Source organism: Cutaneotrichosporon cavernicola (genome assembly GCF_030864355.1).
Source record: "Cutaneotrichosporon cavernicola HIS019 DNA, chromosome: 7b".
NCBI classification, from domain to species: Eukaryota; Fungi; Basidiomycota; class Tremellomycetes; order Trichosporonales; family Trichosporonaceae; genus Cutaneotrichosporon; species Cutaneotrichosporon cavernicola.
Window position 1 is genome coordinate 713,225 of NC_083400.1, and position 23,455 is coordinate 736,679.

The 23,455-nt window shown below is 59.0% G+C and overlaps 12 protein-coding genes across 12 annotated transcripts; 6 read left to right on the plus strand and 6 right to left on the minus strand.

Moving 5' to 3' along the window:
* Positions 1-13: 13 nt before the first annotated feature.
* SEN2 (uncharacterized protein) lies at positions 14-1,693 on the minus strand (the record flags this gene model as incomplete). The annotated part of the gene is made up of 3 exons (XM_060603932.1): positions 14-187; positions 220-1,151; positions 1,291-1,693. 3 exons carry the CDS (start codon positions 1,691-1,693, stop codon positions 14-16), a joined length of 1,509 nt encoding a protein of 502 aa, XP_060460177.1.
* A 248-nt stretch (positions 1,694-1,941) lies between these two features.
* CcaverHIS019_0704940 (uncharacterized protein) lies at positions 1,942-3,728 on the minus strand (the record flags this gene model as incomplete). Its single annotated transcript, XM_060603934.1, has 3 exons — positions 1,942-2,405; positions 2,438-3,333; positions 3,718-3,728. The coding sequence occupies 3 exons, from the start codon at positions 3,726-3,728 to the stop codon at positions 1,942-1,944; spliced, it is 1,371 nt and encodes a 456-aa protein (XP_060460178.1).
* A 569-nt stretch (positions 3,729-4,297) lies between these two features.
* On the plus strand, positions 4,298-6,098 carry POR1 (uncharacterized protein; the record flags this gene model as incomplete). Its single annotated transcript, XM_060603935.1, has 6 exons — positions 4,298-4,333; positions 4,692-4,725; positions 4,784-4,818; positions 4,973-5,167; positions 5,375-5,554; positions 5,625-6,098. The coding sequence occupies 6 exons, from the start codon at positions 4,298-4,300 to the stop codon at positions 6,096-6,098; spliced, it is 954 nt and encodes a 317-aa protein (XP_060460179.1).
* Positions 6,099-6,649: 551 nt separating this feature from the next.
* On the plus strand, positions 6,650-7,621 carry CcaverHIS019_0704960 (uncharacterized protein; the record flags this gene model as incomplete). The annotated part of the gene is made up of 3 exons (XM_060603936.1): positions 6,650-6,869; positions 6,931-7,448; positions 7,538-7,621. The coding sequence occupies 3 exons, from the start codon at positions 6,650-6,652 to the stop codon at positions 7,619-7,621; spliced, it is 822 nt and encodes a 273-aa protein (XP_060460180.1).
* Positions 7,622-7,985: 364 nt separating this feature from the next.
* On the plus strand, positions 7,986-10,409 carry CcaverHIS019_0704970 (uncharacterized protein; the record flags this gene model as incomplete). The annotated part of the gene is made up of 10 exons (XM_060603937.1): positions 7,986-8,017; positions 8,093-8,244; positions 8,277-8,381; positions 8,518-9,026; positions 9,072-9,290; positions 9,332-9,415; positions 9,449-9,638; positions 9,674-9,819; positions 9,855-10,243; positions 10,280-10,409. The coding sequence occupies 10 exons, from the start codon at positions 7,986-7,988 to the stop codon at positions 10,407-10,409; spliced, it is 1,956 nt and encodes a 651-aa protein (XP_060460181.1).
* Positions 10,410-10,523: 114 nt separating this feature from the next.
* Positions 10,524-11,238, minus strand: RIB5 (uncharacterized protein; the record flags this gene model as incomplete). The annotated part of the gene is made up of 2 exons (XM_060603938.1): positions 10,524-11,192; positions 11,224-11,238. The coding sequence occupies 2 exons, from the start codon at positions 11,236-11,238 to the stop codon at positions 10,524-10,526; spliced, it is 684 nt and encodes a 227-aa protein (XP_060460182.1).
* A 378-nt stretch (positions 11,239-11,616) lies between these two features.
* Positions 11,617-12,727, plus strand: FMN1 (uncharacterized protein; the record flags this gene model as incomplete). Its single annotated transcript, XM_060603939.1, has 4 exons — positions 11,617-11,779; positions 11,958-12,370; positions 12,432-12,534; positions 12,582-12,727. The coding sequence occupies 4 exons, from the start codon at positions 11,617-11,619 to the stop codon at positions 12,725-12,727; spliced, it is 825 nt and encodes a 274-aa protein (XP_060460183.1).
* A 72-nt stretch (positions 12,728-12,799) lies between these two features.
* On the minus strand, positions 12,800-16,009 carry CcaverHIS019_0705000 (uncharacterized protein; the record flags this gene model as incomplete). The annotated part of the gene is made up of 1 exon (XM_060603940.1): positions 12,800-16,009. One exon carries the CDS (start codon positions 16,007-16,009, stop codon positions 12,800-12,802), a length of 3,210 nt encoding a protein of 1,069 aa, XP_060460184.1.
* Positions 16,010-16,399: 390 nt separating this feature from the next.
* RIM1 (uncharacterized protein) lies at positions 16,400-16,971 on the plus strand (the record flags this gene model as incomplete). Its single annotated transcript, XM_060603941.1, has 4 exons — positions 16,400-16,435; positions 16,478-16,552; positions 16,585-16,840; positions 16,892-16,971. The coding sequence occupies 4 exons, from the start codon at positions 16,400-16,402 to the stop codon at positions 16,969-16,971; spliced, it is 447 nt and encodes a 148-aa protein (XP_060460185.1).
* Positions 16,972-17,228: 257 nt separating this feature from the next.
* Positions 17,229-17,690, minus strand: CcaverHIS019_0705020 (uncharacterized protein; the record flags this gene model as incomplete). Its single annotated transcript, XM_060603942.1, has 3 exons — positions 17,229-17,301; positions 17,335-17,462; positions 17,553-17,690. The coding sequence occupies 3 exons, from the start codon at positions 17,688-17,690 to the stop codon at positions 17,229-17,231; spliced, it is 339 nt and encodes a 112-aa protein (XP_060460186.1).
* A 151-nt stretch (positions 17,691-17,841) lies between these two features.
* On the minus strand, positions 17,842-19,188 carry GTR2 (uncharacterized protein; the record flags this gene model as incomplete). The annotated part of the gene is made up of 7 exons (XM_060603943.1): positions 17,842-17,959; positions 17,997-18,164; positions 18,223-18,338; positions 18,373-18,765; positions 18,815-18,923; positions 18,983-19,084; positions 19,118-19,188. The coding sequence occupies 7 exons, from the start codon at positions 19,186-19,188 to the stop codon at positions 17,842-17,844; spliced, it is 1,077 nt and encodes a 358-aa protein (XP_060460187.1).
* Positions 19,189-19,764: 576 nt separating this feature from the next.
* Positions 19,765-23,320, plus strand: CcaverHIS019_0705040 (uncharacterized protein; the record flags this gene model as incomplete). Its single annotated transcript, XM_060603945.1, has 6 exons — positions 19,765-20,406; positions 20,443-20,500; positions 20,533-20,671; positions 20,869-21,841; positions 21,878-22,071; positions 22,108-23,320. The coding sequence occupies 6 exons, from the start codon at positions 19,765-19,767 to the stop codon at positions 23,318-23,320; spliced, it is 3,219 nt and encodes a 1,072-aa protein (XP_060460188.1).
* Between the last annotated feature and the right edge of the window lie 135 nt (positions 23,321-23,455).

Below are 23,455 nucleotides of genomic sequence, written 5' to 3' on the forward strand. Positions count from 1 at the left end.
TAGCCTCGCCGCTCTAGTCGCGCCGCCGCGCCGCGCTGAAACGTGTCAGACTGACCTCGCGGACGGTGTAGCGGCTCATGAGGGAACGCATGTCGAACTTGCGCGAGTCCAGGCCTCCACTAGGGAGTCGCGCCGAGTCGGGGAACGAGCTGAGCGCTGGAATGGTCACGTAGGCGAGGATGACGGTCTGGTGTAAGCGAGTCCGCCCCCCCTACTCACCTTCTGCACCAAACTGTTAACCCGCATCACAGTGTTGATCCACTTCCAGCTAGTCTTCTCCGCATACCAGTCGGTACCACCGTGCGGCCCCTTCCGGTCATCCTCATCCATATAAACAGGAATGATAAGGACCGAGAATGCCGAGTGTGAGAAAACCGGTCCGCGGCGATAAAGCAGCCAGTCGACGGCAAACTTGATACCGTGGCGCACGCACCACCCAAGCGAGCGATAGTGGTGGTACGCGGCGTAGGACACGAGGAACGGGTCGTCGGGGTAGAGCGTCCCCTTAGAAGCAGGAGAGGGAGAGGGAAAGGGGGTGATGAGCCGGGGAAGGACGTTGGGGATGATGCCAGACTCATCACGGATCTTGAGCACCCCAATGGCGGAGAGGAACCACGCCTCTTCTAGACAGAGTTGGAGGTGTTCCATTTGGGGAACGAGGGCGAGAGCGTCCTCGTCCTCCTCCCACTCTTCGGTCGGGACGGTAGGCTTCTCGGCTGGCATCTCTTCTTTCTCCTCCTTGACGGGGGGGACAAAGTTCTTGTTGGGAGGCGGGCGGCGTTTAAACTTTCCCCGATTGCGGTTGTTACCCGCACTCTCGGGACGTTGAGGACGCACGAGGAACGTCTGCGCGTTGAGCTTGGTTCCGTCGGGGAGAATGTTTGTAATTGTGCTCGGCGCGGGGGAGGCTGGGCGGTCAATGTCGTCGGCGTCGGCGTCGGCGTTCTCATCCTCGTTCTCGTCCTCCCCTTCAGCCTCTCCTTGGGCGTCTCCTTCGGCAGCTTCGTTAGGCGTCGCGTCGCCAGGCATCTGCCCCGTCGTCAATACCGCCTCGGCCTTCTTGGCCGCGTCGAGCATGGCCGCCGCACGGTCAATCTTGAACTGCTTGCGATCGAGACGCCGTTTTTCACGTAGCTGTTCAGCGACGACGGCTGGTGTTAGTGCTGTCCCCACCCATTATGTGCCCTCCCATCCACCACTCCATTCCGTTTCCTATTCTGAACCCTCCGACTCATTCCTTCTCACCCAACAACCTCTCCTGTACCAGGCTCCTACCCCTTTAGAACTCACCATCGCCACCGCGCACCAACTCGACCCGCCGCTTTCGCCAACTGGGATCACTCCGGCTCAGCGTCCCTTTCCCAAAGAAACCGCGGTTGAACAAGACCTCCATCCCCTCTCCCTCCACCCAAACACTGCCCGTGTCCGCGTCCAGCACACCCACGATGGCGGGGACGACCAATCTGTTGCGTACACCGAGGCCCGCAATAATGTGCCCTTGCTCTTTGAGGGTCGTAGGGTCCACGATGTGCCCCACCCGCGAGGTTGTGTTGGGGTGTAAGGGAGAAGAAGGGAGGAGAATCGGAAGAGGCGTGCCGTACTTGAGCATGTTGGCGTCGCGCTTGCTTCGGCCCCCCTTGCCTTGGAAGCCGCAGGGGACGGGGGGTGGAGGAACGGCTGTGGGGATGCTCATGGTTTAGTGAGTGGGTTGAGGAGGAGCAAGGTGGCGACCACAAGTTCCTCGACCATGATCGACCAGTTCGAGTTGGCCAAAATATGGTTGGAGCCCCACAGCTGTCCTGGCCACCCATTTCCCTCACAGAGACCCCATCTCAGGCCTAGTCACCCAAGCTCGTTTGCTTCTCTCTCCTGCTGCTCACCCACTCACTCACTCACTCATTCACTCATGCAACCCGCTATGCTTACATGCTAGTGTACAGTCTATTCTCTATTTGCTTGTCTGACGATCCCTTCAATACGCTCGCGACATTTGACCAACAGCCGCTCGATATACCCGCCCTCTGCGAGATCCTTGTCCCACTGGTTGTGGAGGTGGATTGCGAACACGTTCCGCATTTTACTCTCGAGAATCTCGCGCCCGTTCGGGGATTCCCCCTCCCATTCTCGACCACCCCACATGCTGGGATCCGCTTCGAATGGGTCCGGGAACCGGATGTCGGTCCTGCAGTTCCGCGGGTCGGTGAAGCACCACGGAAGCACAGCGAAGGGGCGCACACCACCCGCAATCAGCGCGCGGTGGAGCTTTGCATACAGGTGCGAGCCCCAACCGAAAGACGCGGGCCTGGGGAACGGCGACGTGGCCATGATGTGGAACGCCTCGCAGAGGTACGGCGAGTGCTTGCGGAAGTGCATGACGGCACCGTTCATCTGGAAGTACGGTTTGTCTGGGTAAGCTTGGATAGATGGACTGGCTCACCATAGCAGTCCCACTGGCCGACAAACTCAGTCTCGGCGAGTGTATGCAGGTCGCGCGTGAGAAGCATGTCCATGTCCATCCAAATTCCGCCATAGTGGTAGAGGAGGAGGAGGCGGAGCGCGTCTCCGTCAACCCAGCCGCGCGCGTCGTACACGCTACCGAGCAGGCCATCGAGTTCGGTGTCGACCGCGAGCTCCATGAGATCGGCCTGGCGTACCTCAAAGACGTGGCCCCAGGCGTCAAGGAATGGCCGGACATATGGGCTCTGGCGGAGCGACTTGGCGCCGTTGCTCCACAGAATGAGCCTGGAGGAGGCGTGGGGTTGGGACGCGAGGAATGCCTCGATGGTCGCGGCCTGGCGCACGCCGAAGTCTCGCAGGTCGGTGCGCCAGTATGTGTGGTATAGCAGGTTTTCTGCCTTTGATGGAGGCTGGACCGTGGACGCAAAGTCGTAGCATGTCATGCCTCGCCTCAGGCTTATCCCCGGACTCAGCATGTGGCTCGTCTCTCGCGTGACGTTGTAAGACGGCGACGCGTTGTCGAAACAACCCTTTAATGGCAGGATGCCGTCAAACTCGGCCGAGACCCACTTGCGCGAGTAAACGCTCATCTCAAACTGGAACTCGTAGGTTGTGAACACATAGTAGAGTGCCCAGATGATCAGGAGAATGAGAAAGAGGAGAAAAGCTGCGCGCCGTCTTCCCTGCGCAGAGCGGGGAAGGTTGAGGGGGACACCGAGGAGGCTGTTTCGCCGTCTCTTGTGTAGGGGAAGGTAACCGCCGCCGGGTTGGCGTCTGCGTTTGGGTGCAAAGGGGAGCGGTGTGGTGGGCGATATTGGGCTCGAGGCCTGCTTTCTGAGCATGGCCTCGGCGTCGGTGTCGTAGGCGGCTGAGGTGCTAGTGTTAGTTGCGGATGTGGTGGTAGGTCCATAGCAATTGTCAGCTGCCAGTCTCCAAACCTCAGGGTGGAGGCGTGGAGCGAAACCTCGTTCTTGGCAACGTTGATTGAATACCAACCCGTTTCCGCCCTTGGACCTGTCTCATGAACCATCCTCAGTCAACAACACCAATCAGCCACTGGGTCATGATGCCGGTCACTCAACCACTCTCTCCTTTGGGCCCAAGTGGGAGAACGCCAGCTAGCAGCTTGCGAGAGAGTCATCACCCATCCACACTCGAGAGCCTTGTGACAATATTGATCCGAACTTGCTGGGAGACCACCCCAACCTCAATAATCATGTCGCCCACTGGCGAGCACCAGGCACCCAGACCCCCACTCACAATGAGGTCATTATTGTTGCCATGGCACGAAAATGTCGTCGAGTATACGTGAGCATCCAGAGGTTTAAGGCAAAGGTTAGAATGATGTTTACCTGCCTCTACGTCTGAAGTCTGCGCCTGTATCATTCCGTTTCCAGCTCGCCCCTGCCGTAGTCGTTTTTGTCCTCATCCACGTCATGTCTGTCTCACTTGCGCGTGAAACCCAGTCTGCTGCAGCCTGGTCAATTTGCAGCTTTTTGCCACCTGCAATGCATATGAATACATTGTGGAAAGGTGAGTGACGTAGACAGTTGGTCTAGTTTAGGGAAGAGGCAAGGAAGCAATGACACGTGGGTTTTTTTATTGACATGTCATCGGTCACAGTCGGGGACAATCGGAGGAAGCGGATGGGATGGAATATGGTGGAACGAGTAAAGTACTGACGTGTATTGTGGCGTCATTGTTGGTTGGCTCGCGTCACAGGGGTAAAGGGACAAGGGAACGCAAGGGACTATCATTCCCCACTGTTTGGCGGAGTTGACTAGAAGACTGTTAGGGCCAAACAAGGCGGTTTCTGTTGGATGCATTGGATTCGGGTGAGATGCATGGGTTAGGGAACAAGACGCACACGCACGAGGTTCGGCTGACAGGTGCACCATTTACCAGGTTGACAGTGGACAGGGCTGACTGACAAGCTGACCACTTTTGGCTTGATACAGTAGCTGGATCTGCCACAACCCAACAAGCCAACAACCCTCCTCAGGGCCATTACATCCCGAGCATACTCCCTACCAACCAGAGTACCCACCTACCCACTAGACATACTGTGCCACCCACCCTCCAATCCGACTGGCCCTAGCCCCACAACTCGAACTCCACCCACACCCACACCCACCCAGGCCACCCACCCACCCACTCACCTCGCTCGCTCGCTCGCTCGCTCCCTCATCAACCACCGCCTTCTTTACCTTTTGCCGCCCACTTTCTTCATCTAGTTCTTGTTTACTCTTCGCAACCAACCCATACCATGTAAGTCGTTCACCACTCCTCTTTCATCATCATCAGTCTAAACCTCGCTCACACCTAGCCACAATGCCCCAGCCCGTTCCCCCCTCTTGGAAGGTACGCGTCTAAAGTCGCGTCTGCCGTAGCCGAATGTCTTGGATGCTCCAACTTGCAGCGTACATCTCGCTGGCAAGAGCTCCCCATCCATTCGTGTTGCCACGCTTCGCACCGCACACTAGGCGGCTAACCCTTCGCTCCCGCTAACCCCCAGGACCTCGGCAAGTCCGCCTCGGACCTGCTCCAGAAGGACTACCCCATCCACGGCACCTCGCTCGAGGTCAAGACCCTCACCCCTTCCAACGTCGCCTTCAAGGTTGCCGGCACCCGCGACTCGGCCTCCAACTCGATCACCGGTGACATTGAAGGCAAGTACACCGACTTCAAGAACGGCTTGACCGTCACCCAGGTAAGTGTCGCTCCAGTCTGATCGATTGTTGGGAGTGAGCTGTTGTGTATTCTGTTGTAGAAGGGGTCGGCGCATTGACCTGCTGGAATTTGTGTGATGGCATTGGCCCAACCTAGAGCGCCATTCGGAGGCCACTGCGTCAACACCGCGGGTTGGACTGGTATCATTTTCTCAATCCCCACAAGATCTCACACGCTAACGTGTCAGGCTTGGACCACCTCGAACCTCCTCCGCACCCAGGTTGAGCTCGAGAACCAGCTCGCCAACGGCCTCAAGCTCGACCTCAACACCACCCTCAACCCCGCAAAGTCGCAGAAGGCCGCCATCCTCACTGCCATCTACAAGCAACCCTCGGTCCACACCCGTGCCGTTGCCGACGTCTTCAAGGTTCGTTTGGTGTGCAACATCCAACCAGCGTCCAGAAACGCGGCGTCCACTGAACACGTGCTAATCCCAGGGCCCCACCTTCACTGCTGACGCCGTTGTCGGCCACGACGGCTTCCTCGTCGGTGGTGAGGCTTCGTACGACGTCTCGTCCGGCAAGCTTAACCGCTACGCCGCCGCCGTTGGCTACTCGGCCCCCGAGTACGCCGTGACCATCCACTCGCTCCAGCAGCTCTCGATCTACAGCGCCTCGTACTACCACAAGGTCTCGAAGGACGTCGAGGCCGGTGCCCGCGCCGTCTACGACACCAAGGCCACCACCGGCGGTGTCTCGATCGAGGTCGGCACCAAGGCGTACCTTGACAACGCTGCCTTTGTCAAGGCCAAGATCAACGACGCTGGTCTCCTTGTCCTCGGCTACACCCAGGCTCTCCGCCCTGGCGTCAAGGCCTCGTTCGGCCTTGCCCTCGACACCGCCAAGCTCAACGACACCTCTGCCGGCAACGCCGCCCACAAGGTCGGCGCCTCGTTCACCTTCAACTCGTAAACACTTGTAAAACGGGGATGACGGAAGCAGGACAAGGGAATGCAGAGCGGTTGCAATTGCAGTTATGGTGGTGTCTGGTGCAGGTATAGAGTGTAGGCCCCTGATACTGGCGGGGTTTTGTTCTGACACTGCTGAGATCTGAGAGAACTCTAGAGATGGACGTGGATTGTGGATCGACGCGCCTCCATTGACAACATGTGCTCGGCTATTCCATCTTGGTGTACTAAGATTGCATTGGCGCCCACTGGCGAGGCCCACCCACTGGCCACTGGCAAGCTGGCAATTGTTCCCCAGTTCCAGTGGGCACGTAAGCATTTGTCCCTCAAAGCCGTAAGCCGAGCAAAACTCATGCATCATCTCGCCACCTCGGTCATTCACTCTCCGTCAACGATTCTTAAGCGGACACTGACCAACCGTATACCGTCCACCTCCAGAATAGCCACGACGTCATATCACCGAATCTCCGCACCTCCACTTCCAAGTTGTTGACGATTTCGCACACAGCATGACCATGATACACCATTCATTCACCTCGATAAAACACCAACAGCATGTCGGAACGCGGCCGCTCGCGCTCCCCCAAGCCACTCACGCCCAGCCCGGGCAGGGACGTATCCATGTCGCCTGAGCCTGAGCCTGAGCCTCCCGCCCGTCCGCTTGCCGTCGTGGTCGTCGAGGGCCTGTCGAAGAACGTGGGCCGGGCACACCTTCAGGAGATCTTTGGCGAATACGGGCGTGTGACGGGTCTCGACCTGCCGCTGTTCAAGGTCTGTGAGTACCCATCGTGCTCTCAGAGGCTTTCCTTCTTATTGGTGATCTTAGCTGACACCAGCCGGACTCAACCAGGGCAAAGCGGCCATCGAGTTCGACCGCGCCGCAGCAGCCCACGACGCAGTGCGCTGCATGAATGGCGGCGTGCTCGACGGCAACGTCCTCAAGGTCCAGCTCTCGTCACACCCTCTCCCCTCGCCTCAGCCAAGCCCGATCCGCTCCCCCAAGCGCTCAGCCTCACGCTCTCGCTCCCCCATCCGTGGGGGGCGGTCGATCTCGCCTCCCCGTCGCGCGCCTCCACAGCGCTCGCGTTCGCCACCCCGCCGACCACCACCCCGCTCGCGTTCACCTCCCCGACGGGGCCCACCTCGCTCGCGTTCGCCCTACCGCCGCCGCAGCCCATCACCAGTTCGGCGTTCCCCCTCTCCCCCTACCCGCCGTCCCCCTGCCTATGGTCCTAACGCACGTGGGCGCGGCGGCTATGGAGGCAACGGAGGCTATGGAGGAAGGTTCCGTGACCGCTCCCCACCACCGCACATGCGTCGTGGACCGCCCATCCGCCGCCCCAGCCCTGACTATGTGCGCGGTGGCCGGAGTCGGAGCCGCTCTCCCCCCCGCCGATCCCCTCCCCGCCGCTCTCCCCGGAATCGCAGTCGAAGCCTGAGCAGGAGCCGCAGCCCTATGCGCCGTCGCAGTCCCAGTTGGAGCCGCAGTCATCGCCGGTCGATGAGCAGGTCGCGCTCGCCAAGTAATTCGCGTAGCCCGCGCCACTCGCCCGCCCGCAGCGTTAGTATGGGGAGCCGCTCGCGGAGCGCAAGCCCGCGTCGTTAGATCTTTCCTTTTCAAAGCTCCATGAGGCCAAGTGGGCGAGAGACTTGGTAGTGTCCATGTTGTATGCATCAGAGAGATATGAGAAGCGCAGGGCACAAGTTGGGAAGTAGGGGGGTAGCATATTCGCACATAAGAAGAGGAGGGTCAGTCAGCCTGACCAGCTGTGGGCCAGTACAAGCCCAAGGTGGAGGTACTTGATGCCCAAAATTCCGTCATCGCCATTTGTTTGTCCATCATCCATCCCACCTTCTTTACGAACCTTCTTCACTCATCGTACAACGCGCAATGTCGCCTCAACAGACAGAGGCACTCAAAATGTGAGCCTCTACTTCTAACTCTCTTTCTCCTCCTTCCTCCCTGCTCCTCCTCTTGCCTCCTCGTGCTAACTCCAGTCTCGCGATCGGCGCGCCGCTCTCCGAGCTAGACCTCCTCGCGCAAAAGGTCACGGCGATCAACTCGAAGCACGGGCCATTCGATGCGTGTGTTGTCGTGGGAGATCTCTTCAAGGCCGACAGTGACGGAAGCGAGCTAGATGGTGTAGCGCGTATGTTGAAGGGAAGGTATGGCTGACGGCAGTGCCGGTGCCGACGTACTGGACCGTGGGGAAGAATATGCTTCCCCAGCGCGTACTTGAGACGCTCGCAAAGGGGCCTGAGGTTGCTCCCAATCTCGTCTATCTCGGTGCGTCAGCTGTTCTGCTTACGTTCTTGCCTGCTTAAATCCCATTCACTCCCTTGCCTCTCCTTGCTCCTTCCTTCCCCATCTATCTCCCTCTCTGGGTCCACCATACCCCTTAAAGAGCCGCCACTGACATCAGGCAAGTCTAGCGTCTTTACCACTGCTCAGGGGCTCAAGATTGCAGTCGCTGGCGGTGTGTACGACCCGGCTATGTACGAGTCTGGCGCAAACCCTGGCCCGTACACGCCCGTGATTACGCAGAACTCTATTGCGCAGCTCCTCTCGCACAAAGAGATCTCCGGGTTATCTCAGGACTCGATGCTGGAGGCGGCGAAGGAGAAGGCGAGCGCTCTTCCCCCAGCGTTCCACGGTGTTGACATCTTCATCACTACCTCGCCACCACCTTCTCTCAGCCTCCTTTCGCCTTCTTTCCCGTCCTCTGGCATCTCCCTAGCCACGGCTGCGCCACCTCTCGCCGAACTTGTTAAGCTCTCGCGCCCACGTTACCTCTTCTGGGCTGACGGGGATGGTTTCTGGGAGCGCGAGCCGTTTGGCTGGCCTGGGAGTAAAAGCGACGAGCGCTGGACGCGTGCCGTGAAGCTTGGTGCGTTGGGTGCTGTTGGCAAGGGGCCAGGGAAGCCTGCGCGCGTAAGTGGGGGAAGATGAAATCGACAGCAGGGGACTAACGCACAGTGGTTCTATGCGACTAGTCTTCCGCCCCAGACGCCTAGTACTAAGCCTCCAGTCCGTCCTGGCAACGCATCGCCAAACCCTTTTACAATGCCGTCTGGTGGCGGCTCGAGCAAACGCCAGGCGGAGGACTCGAACGGAGTTGACGGCGCCAAGCGCATCAAGTCTGAACCTGGGCCACCCCCCGAGGACTATACCTGCAAGATCTGCAATGTGCAGGGCGTGAGTTATCTGTCCTGATATTATTGTTGAGCTGACAGCAGCACTGGATCCAGGACTGCCCGCAGAAGGCCTCGATGGACCCGTCCAAGCCTCCTCCTGGCTACGTCTGCAACGTCTGCAAATCTGTAGGTGCTGGCTGTGGGCCGTCTTGACGTCAGACCGAGCATTACATCCGCGAATGTCCTCAACGCGAGCTCGAGCGAGTCCGTGGTCCCCGGCCTCCACCTGCGGGATACGTCTGCAAGGCGTGCGGCAAGGCGGAGGACCACTATATCAAGGACTGCCCTGTGGTCAAGGAGCGCGATGCGAATCGCAACCGGAATAAGAAGGACCTCGGTCCTGCCGAGTGTGAGTTGGCGCACTGTGACTGATTCTGATTCCAGGCTGGTTTTGTTTGAGTAATCCCAAGGTCACCAAGCACCTCATCGTCGGCATCGGCTCAGAGACATACGTGACACTGCCGAAGGGTCAGCTCATCCCCACGCACGGCAAGGAGAAGCCTCTGGTCCCGGGTGGTGGTCACGTCCTCGTGAGCTCCCCACTGCTAAGGGTAGCTGACACCAGATTATCCCCATCGCACACCACCCCACGCTCCTTTCCATTCCTACGGCTGACGCCATGGAGATCATCACCGAGATCGAGTCGTACAAGTCGGCTCTTCGTCAGTGCTACGCACAGTACAGCTCAGTTCCCGTGTTCTTCGAGGTCGGCCGCCTGGCTGGCCGCGGAGGACACGCACATGTGCAGGTCGTCCCTGTGCCGAGTGATATGGCGGACAAGGTCTTTGACGCGTTCACCAAGGCAGGCAAGTCGTACGGGTTGAACTGGGAAGACGATCCCGAGCGCGCACTTTCGCAAGTCGGCCCTGCTGGTAACTACTTCAAGGTCGAGTGCCCCGGCGGGCGCAAGATGGTGCACCTGCTCAGGAACAACTTTGACCTGCAGTTTGGGCGGTGAGTGGCAACGCGGGGAGTTCAACTGACGTTCAGTAAGGTTCTCGCTGAGTTGCTTGACATCGATGACCGCGGCAACTGGCAGGACTGCATTCAGTCCGACGCCGAAGACAAGGAGGACGCGCTCAAGTTCAAGGCGGCTCTGAAGCCGTTCCTCCCGAAGTAACATCTCCATAGAGATCCCATGTCGTCGTGTCCAGCATTATGTCCTGTTTTCCTCATCTCTCCATCCTATAGCCCATGCAATGACCTGCAGACAATACCTACTACAACCTGACGCCTACAGTTGCCGGGGGTTGAGGAGGCCGAGCTCAGCCAACCGGCGGTCGACGACGCGCTCGACGAGGCCAGCCATCCGGCTCTCGTGGCCGAGGATGTACTTGCCGACACAGTCGACCTCGATGTTCACGGCGTCCCCAGCCTTCTTGCCGGTGAGGGTAAGCTTGCCCTGGGAGTGGGCAATGAGCATGATGCCAAAGCTAAGGTCGGCGTCGTTAACCCCTGTAAGGGTCAGAGATGCGCCGTCGACCGTGACGAAACCCTTTTCGACGACGTAGGGCATGAGGTGTGCGGCCTCCTCTGCAAAAGCAAAGGTAAACCTCAAGCTTGCACCGTCCGGAACGACACTCTTGATAGTAGCGACAGCATCAACGTGGCCCTGGACGACATGCCCTCCAAAGCGGCTCTTGGCAGCCATCGCGCGCTCGCAGTTGACCTTGTCTCCGACCTTGAGTTCGCCGAGGTTGGTGCGACGAAGCGTCTCGGGCGCCATACCGACCTTGAAGCTGTCAGTATCAAACGTAAGGACGGTGAGGCACGCGCCGTTGACGCAGATACTGTCGCCCTCATGACAGTCATCGAGGATCGGTGCTGCATGGCCGAGCGTAAGAATATGCTCGGTGTTAGCCGTGGCGGGCTCGATGTGCGTGATCGTGGCGAGGTGCTCAACCTTTTGTCAGCGAGCCCGTTGTCTTCCTTACAAGGCCGGTGAACATGTTTAGAAAGGTTTGTGGACAAGGAGAGTAATGTTGATAGGTCGGAGTTCGAAATCAGTTAGCGGTCACCTCGGCTGTCGGCGTCGGCTGGGGCCGGCCTGAATCCTCACTCATTGACTTTGGAGTGGGGCAGCTGTGGTTTGTCATGAGTTGTGTGAGGTATGCGTAATCGGTCGGCTTCTACTCCACTCCAATCAGTCTGCCCCAGTCTGTCCATCAGGTGGGGCGCTTACCGGACCGGCATGAATCTGACCGGTGACATGTGGTCGTCGGTTCTCCTCCGGACTGCTTGGTTTGCTTACTCCAAAAGCTCCACTTGTTTCAATCACATCACATCACATTCTCCCATCACATCCTCCGTCACCTGGGCAAGAGATCATGTCAGACCTCGCCCCAGTCGCGGCCATGGCGCCCACGTCGCGCGAGAACCGCCCCGAGATTGTCGGCCCCGACACCCCAGAGGCGCCCTACCCCCTCGAGCTGTTCGGTTCAGTGACAAAGGGCTTTGGGCGCGGCGCACGCTTCCTGGGCATCCCGACTGGTGAGTGTGGTTGTGTTGTGTGGCGTCTCCCTTTTTCTCTCCTCTTCCTTGTTCTATCTATTTCTTCTCGTCTTATCTCTCTCTCTCCCTCCCTGCCTCTCGTCTGACCTCCCTTCCCCCTTCCTCCCCCTCTCTTCCTCTTCGACCTTGAACCTTCCTCTGACACACCTAACCCCAGCCAACCTCCCCGACTCCTCCCTTGGTCCCCTCAACGCCCTCTCCCTCACGGGCATCTACTACGGTTTCGCCCGCGTCCACCCAACCCTCTCAACGCCTTTACCCACGGCGGCACCCACTCCGGCGCTCACCCCTTCCCAGTCCACCACTTACCTTCCCGACCTAGCTGCAGCCCGTATTAACACTTCTTACCATCCCCCGGCACCAAAGGGCATGGGCTCGCACCCCCTCACGGCTGACGCGATCGCCAGCATGCCCGCCCACACCGCCCCTTATCCCCCCGAGAGTGCGCCTGCAACCCCCGGTGGGGTCAGTACCAAAGTCCGGCGGCTGGCAGAGGAGGACGGCAAGGTGTGGCCCATGGTCATGAGTGTCGGGTGGAACCCATACTTTAAGAACGAGAAGATTACCGCGGTGAGTGACGAGCAAGAGAGGAAGAGGAGAGGTGGAAGGAGCGAGTCCCGCTGACACTTAGGAAGTCCACATCATGCACCCGTTCAAGCACGACTTTTACGGGCATGAAATGAGCGTCCTCGTCCTCGGCTACATCCGCCCAGAACTCGACTACATCTCCAAAGGTGTGTCCAGTGGTCACTTTTCTCTGGTGCTGCTAACGCGATCACAGATGCGCTCATCGCCGACATCCAGTTTGACGTTAAGGTCGCTCTCAACGGCCTTGCGCGGCCCGCCTACGCAGAGTGCGCAAACTCCGCCTTCCTCACGGGATCACCGCAGCCACCTGTGGACCAGACAAGCGAGAATGAGACGTAGAGGCAGGCGCAGCATACCCAGGCAGTGACAATGATGTATATCATTTTGCTACACAGGTTCTATGATACAAACCTATTCCCAGTCCATGCTGTCGAGGTTGTCCTCGTCCTCTTCATCTGATCCGTCCACATCCCGCTCGGCCATTCCAGCTAACAGCCCCCGAAGGCCCAGTGCGCCATGCAGCACAAGGTCGTTGTACAGGTTCTCTTCTTTCTTCTCGTCTTCCTCGTTCTCGAGACGGCGTAGAGCGTCGTAATTGATCCGCGTGCTACCACCCTTTGGGGAGTTGAAGGTCCGGTCGGTGAGAACGGGAGTGGTGGTACGCCGCGCATTCGAGCGCTTCTGGAGTGTCTCAAGGACATCCTGCTCCCCGTCGAGACGGTTCGCGGGACCCTCAGGCACCGTGCGGTCGTACGACCACGCGCCGATCTTGAGGTAGACCTTCTCGCGGTCGTCGGCCTCCTCATCCGAAAGGAACAGCGGGCGCCACGGCTGGCCGCCAACCTCGAAGAGCATGTCGAGCTCGGTCTCGAGCTGCTCGTCGTCGATCTCGTCCCCGATTGGAGCCAGCACGTCATTCAGCTTGGTGTTGCCCAGCTGTTCGTGTGCGGTGATGAGCGAGTGTACGAGCAGATGGTGGGGGAACTCGCGCGGCTTGATACCGAGGCGGAGGAGGCATGTAGTCGGTGACCATCCAGCCGTTTCTCCAAACTTGTTGATGAACGGCCCGAGATCTTGCTTGCGTGGGTCACCGTGGATGCCAAGCGAGGCGAGGTATTCTTTCCCGACTGTGGTTGGAAGGAGCCCCTTCACTTTCGCGTTCTCCACCCAGACGTCCATCGCCTTATCTATCTCCTGAGACATCGCGAAGCCGCAGTTGCGTTCTCTCCAGATGTTGTACGTGATGTACTGCTCGCGTTCGCGGCGGAGGAGGCAGGCGTAGCTTGATTCCTCCGATTCCCCCGGGAGCTTGTCGGGTAACGAGTGTTGGGGAAGGGTGGGCGATCGGCCTATAGAGCGGAGCGAGGGCGATTCACTGATCTCGCGTATTTCGCGTAACAATGGACTCTCGGACAGTGTTGGGGAAGGTCTCGCGGGCCGCGAGCTGCCAGTGACGGTGGGTGCAGTGGCAGTGAGTGCCGGCGACGGCGTCCTACCCACAGTCGATGACGTGAGGGGCGGGGTGGGAGGGACGCGGGACGCGACTCGCGACCGCTTCGCTGATGCCAACAGCACGGGGGAGGCGGGGCGCTTGCGAGAAACAGGAACGACAGGACCTGATGTTGACTCGTCCCCCGCGACCAAGAACGAGCCGTCCGGGCCGATGCTGAACGCGAATGGCGCTCCGCTGGGCACCTCGTCGAGACGCAACGCGTTGGGTGGTTTGCGAGCCCCCTTCTTCCTTCGCCGCTCACGGAGGAGAAGATAGCCTTCCCACTCCTCGTCAGTCTCTCCGTCGGCATCGCGTCCTCCCACAACCTCGTCGTCTGAGGAGTCGTCGTGCTGCGCTAGCAGTTCTTCGATCGATGGCTCTGGTTGCGCAGGGATAGGTTGGGGTCTCGGCGCCAGCATGCGTCGCAGCATCCCCTCCCTCGTGAGACACCGCGACGGCACCGAGGTGGACGAAACCGCAATGCTCCGGAATGACGCGATCGACGATGATGTATCCTGTCCAAAAGATGACGTTCGTGACATTGCGACAGACGATGGGGCAGGACTGGAACGGGTCGACTCCGACTGTGGAAGAACAGAGGAAGAGCGGCTTGATGCCTTCGATCCAGCGCGTGATTTTGAGCGCGCCTTTTCCAGTGCCTTTTTCATTTTCTGGTCTGCGGCAGACAATTTGCGGTCAGACTTGGGCAGTGGTGGAGGCGCCCACGGCTTCCCTGACCGTTTCTGGGGGTGGATCTCAGCCCATCTGTTGGCATACAGCTTCGAGGCCATGCAGAACTCGGTGTCGATTGGGACGGCCGCGACGCGCGTCAGGAGGCGCGCCTGAGCAATATCACGCCAGTGCTCCATGATGATGGGGGCAGCGGCACCGGCCATCTGGTACTCGGGGATGGGGCGTTTATGGTCTCCGCCAAAACCGCGCAGACCGTCACCGACCGCCTTGCCGCGCGAGGGGCCGGCGATGAGAGGCATCGGCAAGCCAATATCAGGGATGCTCGTCGACCATGCGATCATCATGTCCTTAAGCTCCGAGCGGCGGGCCATGGCGTTCTCGTGGCCACCACTAAACGTCTGCCCAATTTCCGTCACCCACCCCGTGATCTGCGGCACGGTCTCGCCCTGTTTCGCAGCAGTGATGCCCCAGAATAACAGCGCGGAAGCGATGTCTGTCGACGCTTTTGCACCCCAAAGACCGACGACACAGGTGGCGCAGTAGAGATGGAACGCGGCCTCGAGAGTCTTCCGCCAGTCGATGCTCTTCATGAATTCCCAAGCCGTAGAGTCGAGGACGAAGTCGTCAGGTCCTGCGGTCTCGAGTGTGATCCCCTTGCGTTCCGACGCGGCCTTCAGCTCGGTGAAGCTAAGCCCTCTGAGGCGCTCTGCCCAGTCCAGCTTGGCCAAACGCTCGATGTGGCATCCCATGACGAGGACCTGTGACATGAGGAGATCAACAACCTCTAGCTTGCGATTGAACACTTTGCAGAAATGACGGTGTGCGGACCGTACGGCGGCCTTGCTGTCGATGTACCCAAGGTGGTTGGAACCCAACTTCTTAGTGCGATCCGCAAGCGCGCCGATAGACGGGGCCATGATCAGCCCGTCGCCGCGAACGTTGGACGCCTGAGATCGGACCTTCTTGACGTGGTTGAGACAGCTATTGACAAGGGTTATGTTGCTGTCCTGGATAGTGTACAGGATGGCGAGCGCAACGCGGATCCTGGCCTTCTTCGTGCCATTGCTCGTTGTCATGCCTTTCAGCTGTCGGCCCGCCTCCTCCGCGCGCATCTTGTTGTACCACGAGCGCGCGCCGGCCTTGAAATGGCTCCCGTTGTGATGAATGATGCGCGTTGTCTGGTCGACGAGGTACATGTGAAGAAGACTATCGATAAACGATTCGTGTTGCCTCTCGCGGGTCTCTTTGTATAGCGAAGAGCGCTCGTCGTCATGTAACAGTGTGCCGAAGGCCTCGGTGTACTGAGCGGTATTGCGGACTCTTGTCGCCTGCTCGTCGATCGCGCCGCAGTAGGTACATGCTGTGAAGTGGTCCGCGGTTACAACCAGTGCGCTCTCTCGGCTCTCGATCAAACATTTGGTGCAGAGGGCTGCCATGGTGAGGGGGGTGAGACGCGGATGCAAGGAGAGTTGCGCGATGCGAGGTTGGATCAGACCATAGAGTGCGCGTCTTGCTTCTAGAGAAGCTTGACGAGCACTTCGGTTGGTCCGAGGACGGCGTGTGTGCCAAGGAGTGTGGTTTGTTTGTATCTCAAGACTCAAGTAAAAGTAGAGTTGTGTGATGGTGAGATTGTGAGATGCGGATTAAGTTGGGTGGCAACTGTGGGCCACTGAATGGCTAAGGAGATTGCGACGGAATTAAACCCACGTGACAATTGGTTGTTGACAGAACGAGATCGAAATCATGCTGTGACCGACAGCCAGGTGAGTCAACCACCTCAAGCTCTACGTCCTTGCTAGATTCGCGCTCACCTCTTCACAAAGATCATGTTCACTCCGCTGCGCTCCATCGCCTCCAAGGCGGTTCGTGTGAGCCTTCATTGTGTCAAAACTAAACTCACTCAGAACACTCGCACATACCACGACCTGGCGCGGGTCACTCTCATCGGCCGCCTGGGCGCCGACCCGATCCTGCGCGAGGTACAACTCCATCTGGACCAGCTGACCTTAAGACGTCCTCGGGCAAACCGTACTATACATACAGCGTAGCGACCACCGTTGGCCCGCGCACCACCGACGAGACAGGCAACCGCGTCGAGCCGCCCACCTCGTGGCACACCGTGTTTGCGTTCTCTGAGGCGAGCCACAAGCTACTACCCTATGTGGGGAAGGGGTCGACAGTGTATGTGGAGGCTGAGTTGGAGATGCGGAGTGGCGGGAATGCGAGCGACGGGACGCCGCTCCCCGACCGTCCCCTTCTGCGGCATCGTGAGTCCGAGGTTTGAGATGAGAGAAGAGGAAGATGAGGCTAACGGACAGAGAAGATGAATGTCATCAACCGGGTTCGACCTGCGGGTGAGGAGGAGGACGAGGAGTTGGCGGACGAGCAGGAGCAGTAGAAGATGGACCGATGGATGGTATCACTACTCTTATCACCCCTCATGTATACCTGTGATCTGGCGGCCAGTGGAGCAACTGGCAGCCGGTGGTAACGATCTCTTGGCATGACAGGAGACTTAATTATACATACTAATGCGTACAGTTGGAGTGCGTTCGAGCCATGCCATCAGGAGGCTCCGTGCGGAACCAGGGACATTGGACTGTGCTGAGCTGAGGATGGCAACTGGAATCATGCTCTTGTTGCGCATTGGAGTGCCTATCCCGATGGCGAAGCGCCGTCGGCCTCGGCAATGCTCGCTGACACCTCCGAGAACTGCCTGAGCACAGCGCTATCGTCAGCCTCGTCCCATTACGCAACCTACCGTTTAGCCTCCGCCTGCTCTCCCAGGATGCGTGTGAGCTCGCGCACGGCATCGGTGCCGAGATGGCCGCCAGGGAGGGAAGACGCGGCCATATTCATTTCGGCGAGCTGGGCAGCGATGGCCTTGGCCTAGAGGTCAGCGGCTCAAGCTCAAGGGAGCTAGGTGTGGAAGGGAGCGAAAGTAAGGGACTGGAAGAAGGTGTGGGGAGGCAGACAAACCTTCTGGACAATCTCGTCGTTGGCACCACCACCTTCCGCGAGCCTGTACACGAGACCGAGGATGTCCTCGACGGCAGGTAGGACGGAAGAGAATGTGCCGGGTGCAAGGGCAGGTGGTGGGGAGGCGCGGCCTTGCATGACGAAGGATGGAGTGTTGTTGAGATTCACCTTGTTCCAACCTCCACTTGTCATACCATTTTCAGGCACGATCCATTAAACCACCATGCATGGCCATGGGCTTGATATCAAGATGTCATCCAAACACTACTACAGCGTAACGTACAACTGTCTATACCTCCATCAGGATCCGGCGCACTCCCTGCCGCAAGAAAGTCAAGTTGTACTCGATCATGCCCCTACGCGCCTGCCAAGTGTCCGTGTGCAGAAGCACCACAAGAGCTAGGTGCCTGCAGTCAGCCAGTATTGCCAAGTCAACAAGCTTACGGAGTGAACTGCCAGAGAGCGATGGTGCTCTTGGGCATGAGCCTCGTCGCCTGCGTCATCCACGGCACCTCTGGGTCCTCCTCTTCCCACCAGTCTCGCCGAGGTGTCCCCGAGGCGCCATCGTCGCTCGCGCCATTCCCTGGAGGCGCGTTCAGCGTCCGCAGTTTCCTGTCGTCAGCCACACCTAGGATAGAGCTACTTGTAGATGTCTCGGAACTGCAAAAACTTGGTGAGGTATTCGGTCACCTGCTCCATCGTCGCGTCATTGCGGTGCCGGTTATCCGTCGCTAGGACAACGACCGAGTCAATGTCAAACAGGTACGAGTTGTCCATCCCCGATGTCTGCGTCAGCCCACCTCTCATTCTTCAAGCGCACTTCTGTAAAGTTGAGCAGGAGCGCTTCAACGGCTGGTAGCATCTCCATCACGCCCTGGATAACCTTGCTCCACCCATCGCGGAGGGACACGTCATGCACGCTCGTCATGTCGAACTTGATCTCGGCGGTCATGTGGTTGAAGATGTTGTTGCACACGGACGGATCGGCGAGGTCGATGTTTGGAGCGTACTGCTGTAGGCTGGTGTAGTGGTAGTCCTCAAGCTCCTCGGTCATGGATCTCTGAATCTCCGAGTAGTTCTCGCCCCGATAGTCCTCGGACAGCGCCTCAGCCTTGTGGATGAACACGGAGAACTTCATCTGAGGGTTCGCGAGGTAGCCGCGTAGGATCATGGTGATTGCCTGCCTCACGGCCTCGTGGTAAGAGTCGTCTTGCTGTTGTTAGCGGGGGGTCCGCGATGAGGAGGATAAAGAAGCGACCTACTTGCATGTCGATGACATACACGAGTGTTGAGAACGAAGAGAGGGGCACGTCGAGCTGGTCGAGGTCAAAGTTTGCCGGCGTGTCCCAGATCTGCAGCGGGACGATAGTGCTGATCGTTAGCGGTGTGAACGCGACAGTGAGTGTACACAAGGCTCCCACCAGACTCACTCATAATCAACCTTCTCGATCTTTTGAGTGATGCCAATATATGGCACGTCCTTGACAGGTAGGTGCTGAAACACGGTCTTGATGCAGGCCGATTTGCCTGCTCTGCGTGTCAGCTTGGACGGCGGTTGTATTCACTTGCGCCATCCGGTGACGAGGACCTTTATCCTGTTGTCGTCGTTGGCAGTCGAGGGTTCGCCGTTGCTCATGATGGGGTGGAGTATATGTCGGGGGTTTGAAAGGAGGGGCGGTGGCTGTTGAGCTGTTGAGCTGTTAGATTGGGCTACAGCTGTTGTAAAGTTGTAAGTTTTAGAAAGGCGGGGTTTGATGTTTTGGACTAAATGCCTTGAGTATTGAAGGAGGTGGATAGAGTTGAGATGATGGAGATGATGGATACAAGATGGAACAGACCAACATCAACCCCGCTCTCTCTAACAAAAGTGACGTACGTCCCTTGCAACCTTGCAACCCTTTCCTAACTCAACCCAAAGACCTCGTAGAGGGTAATCGTTGCTTTGATTCCGTCATTCACTTCAACCACGTGGTCAATGTTGATTTGATTGTTGATCTTAATCTCAATTTGCTTCCGCTTGATATTAGACGCGTTTACCCTTTATCTCCCTGGACGCGCGCCTTTATGACAAGTTGCCTAACTACCCATAACCTCCATAACGCGTCCACCATATCACCATCATCCTCGCATAGTCTTCTGTCAATCAACCCACCACCTCCTCCCTCTCATTGTTCATTTGATTTTGTCTTGATCCGCTACCCTTCGCCTGGTCATGAGCGCATCACCAGACCGCCCCTTCCGTCCAAGGCGGACATATGGTCGCGCCAAGGCTTCCCCGCCGCCAGACGACATCCCCAACATGCTCTTCGCCGCGCCGCGCGAGTCGCCAGCCAAGAACCTCCTTGACCGCTTCTCTGCCAAGAGCTCTAATTGGCGCGAGTCTTTGAACGACCTTGACGCCGAAGAGAAGGAGACCGAGGACGAGATTTCAGCCGCACGCGAGCGGTTCCGGAAGGCCAAGGTCAACGCGCCTTCACGTGCACTTGCCGCGTTCAGTTCGTCGACCCTTACGAACCCGCCGAGCTCGACGCCTCCAATCAAGGCCACAGAGCCTGAGACTGATGCAACGTCACCACCACCGCCTTCCTCACCACCCCCTGCAGCTTCTCCAATTGCTTCCCCAGACCACCGTCCAACAGTGTCACCCCAGTCCTCGTCACCGACCGTGTCTCTCAATGCCGCTTTGGAAGAAAACGAGGATGCTACTACACCGCGTGCCGCTACGCCTCGCACTATCAGAGACTCTGCGACACCTGTACGCTCACCACGACCCGATCCGTTTGCGGGTCTCTTTGATGACGAGGAGGAGGAAGACGGGTCCGGAGGCTCGCACTCGCCCCGTCGACGGATAAAGGTCAGTTGTGTGATTGAGATCCTCTGACTGTACCAGGGTCCGACCAAGGTGGAAATGGAAGAGGCTCGCCGTGACGCCGCACGCGCGTTGCGAGGTACGCACACCTCACGCCTGACCTGACTCCAGAACGCGCACCGGAGTTGTCCAAGCCTGAGCCCACACGTCGGCCGATCAGCGCGTGGTTTGAAAAGGCCCAGTCAGCAGCCACAAACCCTGTCCTGCCGAGGAGTCGCCTGGCTCCAAGCACGTTCACTTCACGGGCAGCGTGAGTCGGCCTTCAGGCCATCGCTGACGATTCAGAAGGCATCCCGACACGTCGCCAGCAGAGGACATCCGCCAATTCCCTACCAGTCAAGCTACACCCAGTTCTCGTGCAATCGGCCGGCCAGGTCGACGGTGCAGTACCGATCAGCATCTAGTTCTGCCCTCCACATCGTCACCTACACCCCCAGTCCGTCCCAGAAAGCACTTAGAGGACCTCGACGTCGAGGATGACGAGGGCCGTACACTCGACGACGCATTGAAGCGTGAGGCGGCCGAGGAACAGGAGCGGAAACGGTGGGCGTTGGCCAAGCAACACGCTCTCAAAACCAGGAAGCAGGCGCAGCCTGTTGGCGACAGCGACGATGACGACTTCGTAATCGAGAGCTTCGTGAAGCCCGTGGTCCGGGCTGGTCCCAGCCGTCCGTCGATTCCGTCGAGGCAGATGCCCAGAATGTGGGGCCAGGCGAGCAACCGGGCATCGAAGCGTCCTAGTACCAGTCGGAACGGTCGCGATATCCCTATCACGCATACGCGGTTGACGACCGATCTCGTTGGCCGACATTACGAGCAAGCACACAAGCTCCAGCAGCAGCGCGAGGAAAAGTACGGGTCCAGTCGTCGGCTTCCGGAGAAGCAGGAACTAGAGCTAGGAACGATCATTCCCGCCAGCGCGAGTGCAGAGGCAGAGGACGACAGCGATGACGGCGACTCTGACTTCGCACCTGATGACGTCGACGAGCCAGGCGTCGAGGTCTGGAGCGGAGCGGAGGACGAGGCAGTCCTTATGCCGTCTAGCGAACACGGATCAGACGAAGAGGGACGCCAGTCTGGGGCCGAGTCTGGGGCCGAGTCTGGGGCCGACGAGGACGAGGACGAAGACAAGGAGAACCAACCCATCGCGGCTGACAGTGTGTCCGATGACGAGGACGAAGGCTTGGTCCCCTTGAAGAAACGCAGCACCAAGGCGCGCGTCGCGTTCCTCTCGGACGACGAGGGAGACGAGCCCGAGAAGCCGCTTCAGGAGGTGGCGCGACAGCCGCTCGTCCCAACGTTGGAGAGCGGGCCGAGTCCAGGTGGCTTTGGTGCGGACTTCGCGGGGTTCGACGGCGACGGCAGAGGCGGCTTCTCCCAGCTCTTTGCTGAGACGCAGGGAGTGGACGTATTTGGCGACGTGAGCTTAGGCGTTCGCACTTCAACTGACACTCAGGGCGACGCTTTCGATAAGATTCGGGAGCAGGAGGAGGCAGCCCACCGCATCGCACCGACGGCAGCGCTCCTTCCTTCAGTCCAGATCTCGGAGTCTCAAAAGAAGCGCGACAACGCACTCATCGGGGGCGACTCGGATGAACTGACCACGCCTAAGGCTTATGAGGCGAAGAGGCAGTACTTGAACTCTCAAGGGTGAGCTTAAATTGACTTCAGATGAGCTGACCGCAGCTTCTTCACTCAGACGCGCCCCAAGGGCCTCTCCTCACAGTCGTTTGGTTCTGCCACCCAGCTCGTGACCAATGACGTGGAGCTGTCGTCCACACTGATCAATTCGAGCGACCGGCCGTCAGACCCGACCAGTCCGACAACAGCCGAGCCCGACGGCGACGAGATGACGTTCACGCGCCTTCGCCGACGTCGATCGTCCTCGTACTCCCCCAACGAGATACCAACCCCCACGGGCCCTATCCACGTCATCCAATCTTCGCCAGAGAGACCCACACGCCCACGTAACGCCTTTGATCTCCTGAACGCTGGCGCCGCCCGGCAGCAGAAGGCTCGCAACAAGGCACGCGACTCGGAGCTCATCGACGCCCAGGCCGAAGAGAGCGATGACGACGCTGGGTGGGGTTTTGTCGCCAAGGAGGCCGAGGAAGATGACGAGGAGGACGGCTTCGTTCCCGAGCTCGTCGACGACGAAGTGCTTCCCGACGACATCCGGGAAGCACAAGACGCACTCGCAACAGAAAAGGCGCGCGCAATGGATGCTGAGGATGATGCGCGGCGTGAGGCCGAGGCAAAGAAGGTCGTTGAGGGACACTACCGCGTCAAGCGGCGAGGCAACGAGTTCCTGAGTGACGAGGAGGACGAGGCTGGCCCGCGGATGAGCAAGAAGGCACGACGGCAGCGACGGATCGACCGCGAAGACGGACTGTTCAAGCTCAGCGGCGAGTCCAACGTCTTCCTCCAGGCGTACGAGGAGGACTTGGAGAGCGATAACGAGTTTGACGAGGCGCCACCGTCCCCTGGCCTCGTCGAATCCCCGGTCATGAGGTTGAGCGCGCGCGAGCGCGATGCGCTGCTAAAGCAGCGGGCGCGTATGAACACCGACGGTGCGGAGTTTAGTATGGGCGACGAGGAGGAGGTTGGAGGGTTCGCCATTGCTCGCGCGAGCCGCACAACCATCATCAGCGAGGACACGGAGGACGGCGTGCGCGTCTTCGCGGCGTCGCGGAGTGTCGAGAGCTACACCAAGTTTGTGAGCGAACAGGCGGCGAACCCCCGCCGCGCGGGCGGCGGTGGCGTGTCCGTCGTGGGACACGGGTCCAAGCCCTACCCGCCTAAGCGTACGGCCAGTGCGGCCAGCGCTGGGCCGAGCTCGGGCCGCAGTCTGGGCGTGAAGGGAAGCGTGCTGTTTGAGCGCGACAGCCGGTTCGGCTAGCCGATGAGTGCACAGTGTCATCAATGGCACGAGTGAAAATAGTGGCGGTCTGAGGCAAGGCAAGCCGAGGAGGATATTGGGATAATCGGGCCAATGCATAGATAGCAACATCTGTACAACTGATGCAATATATGA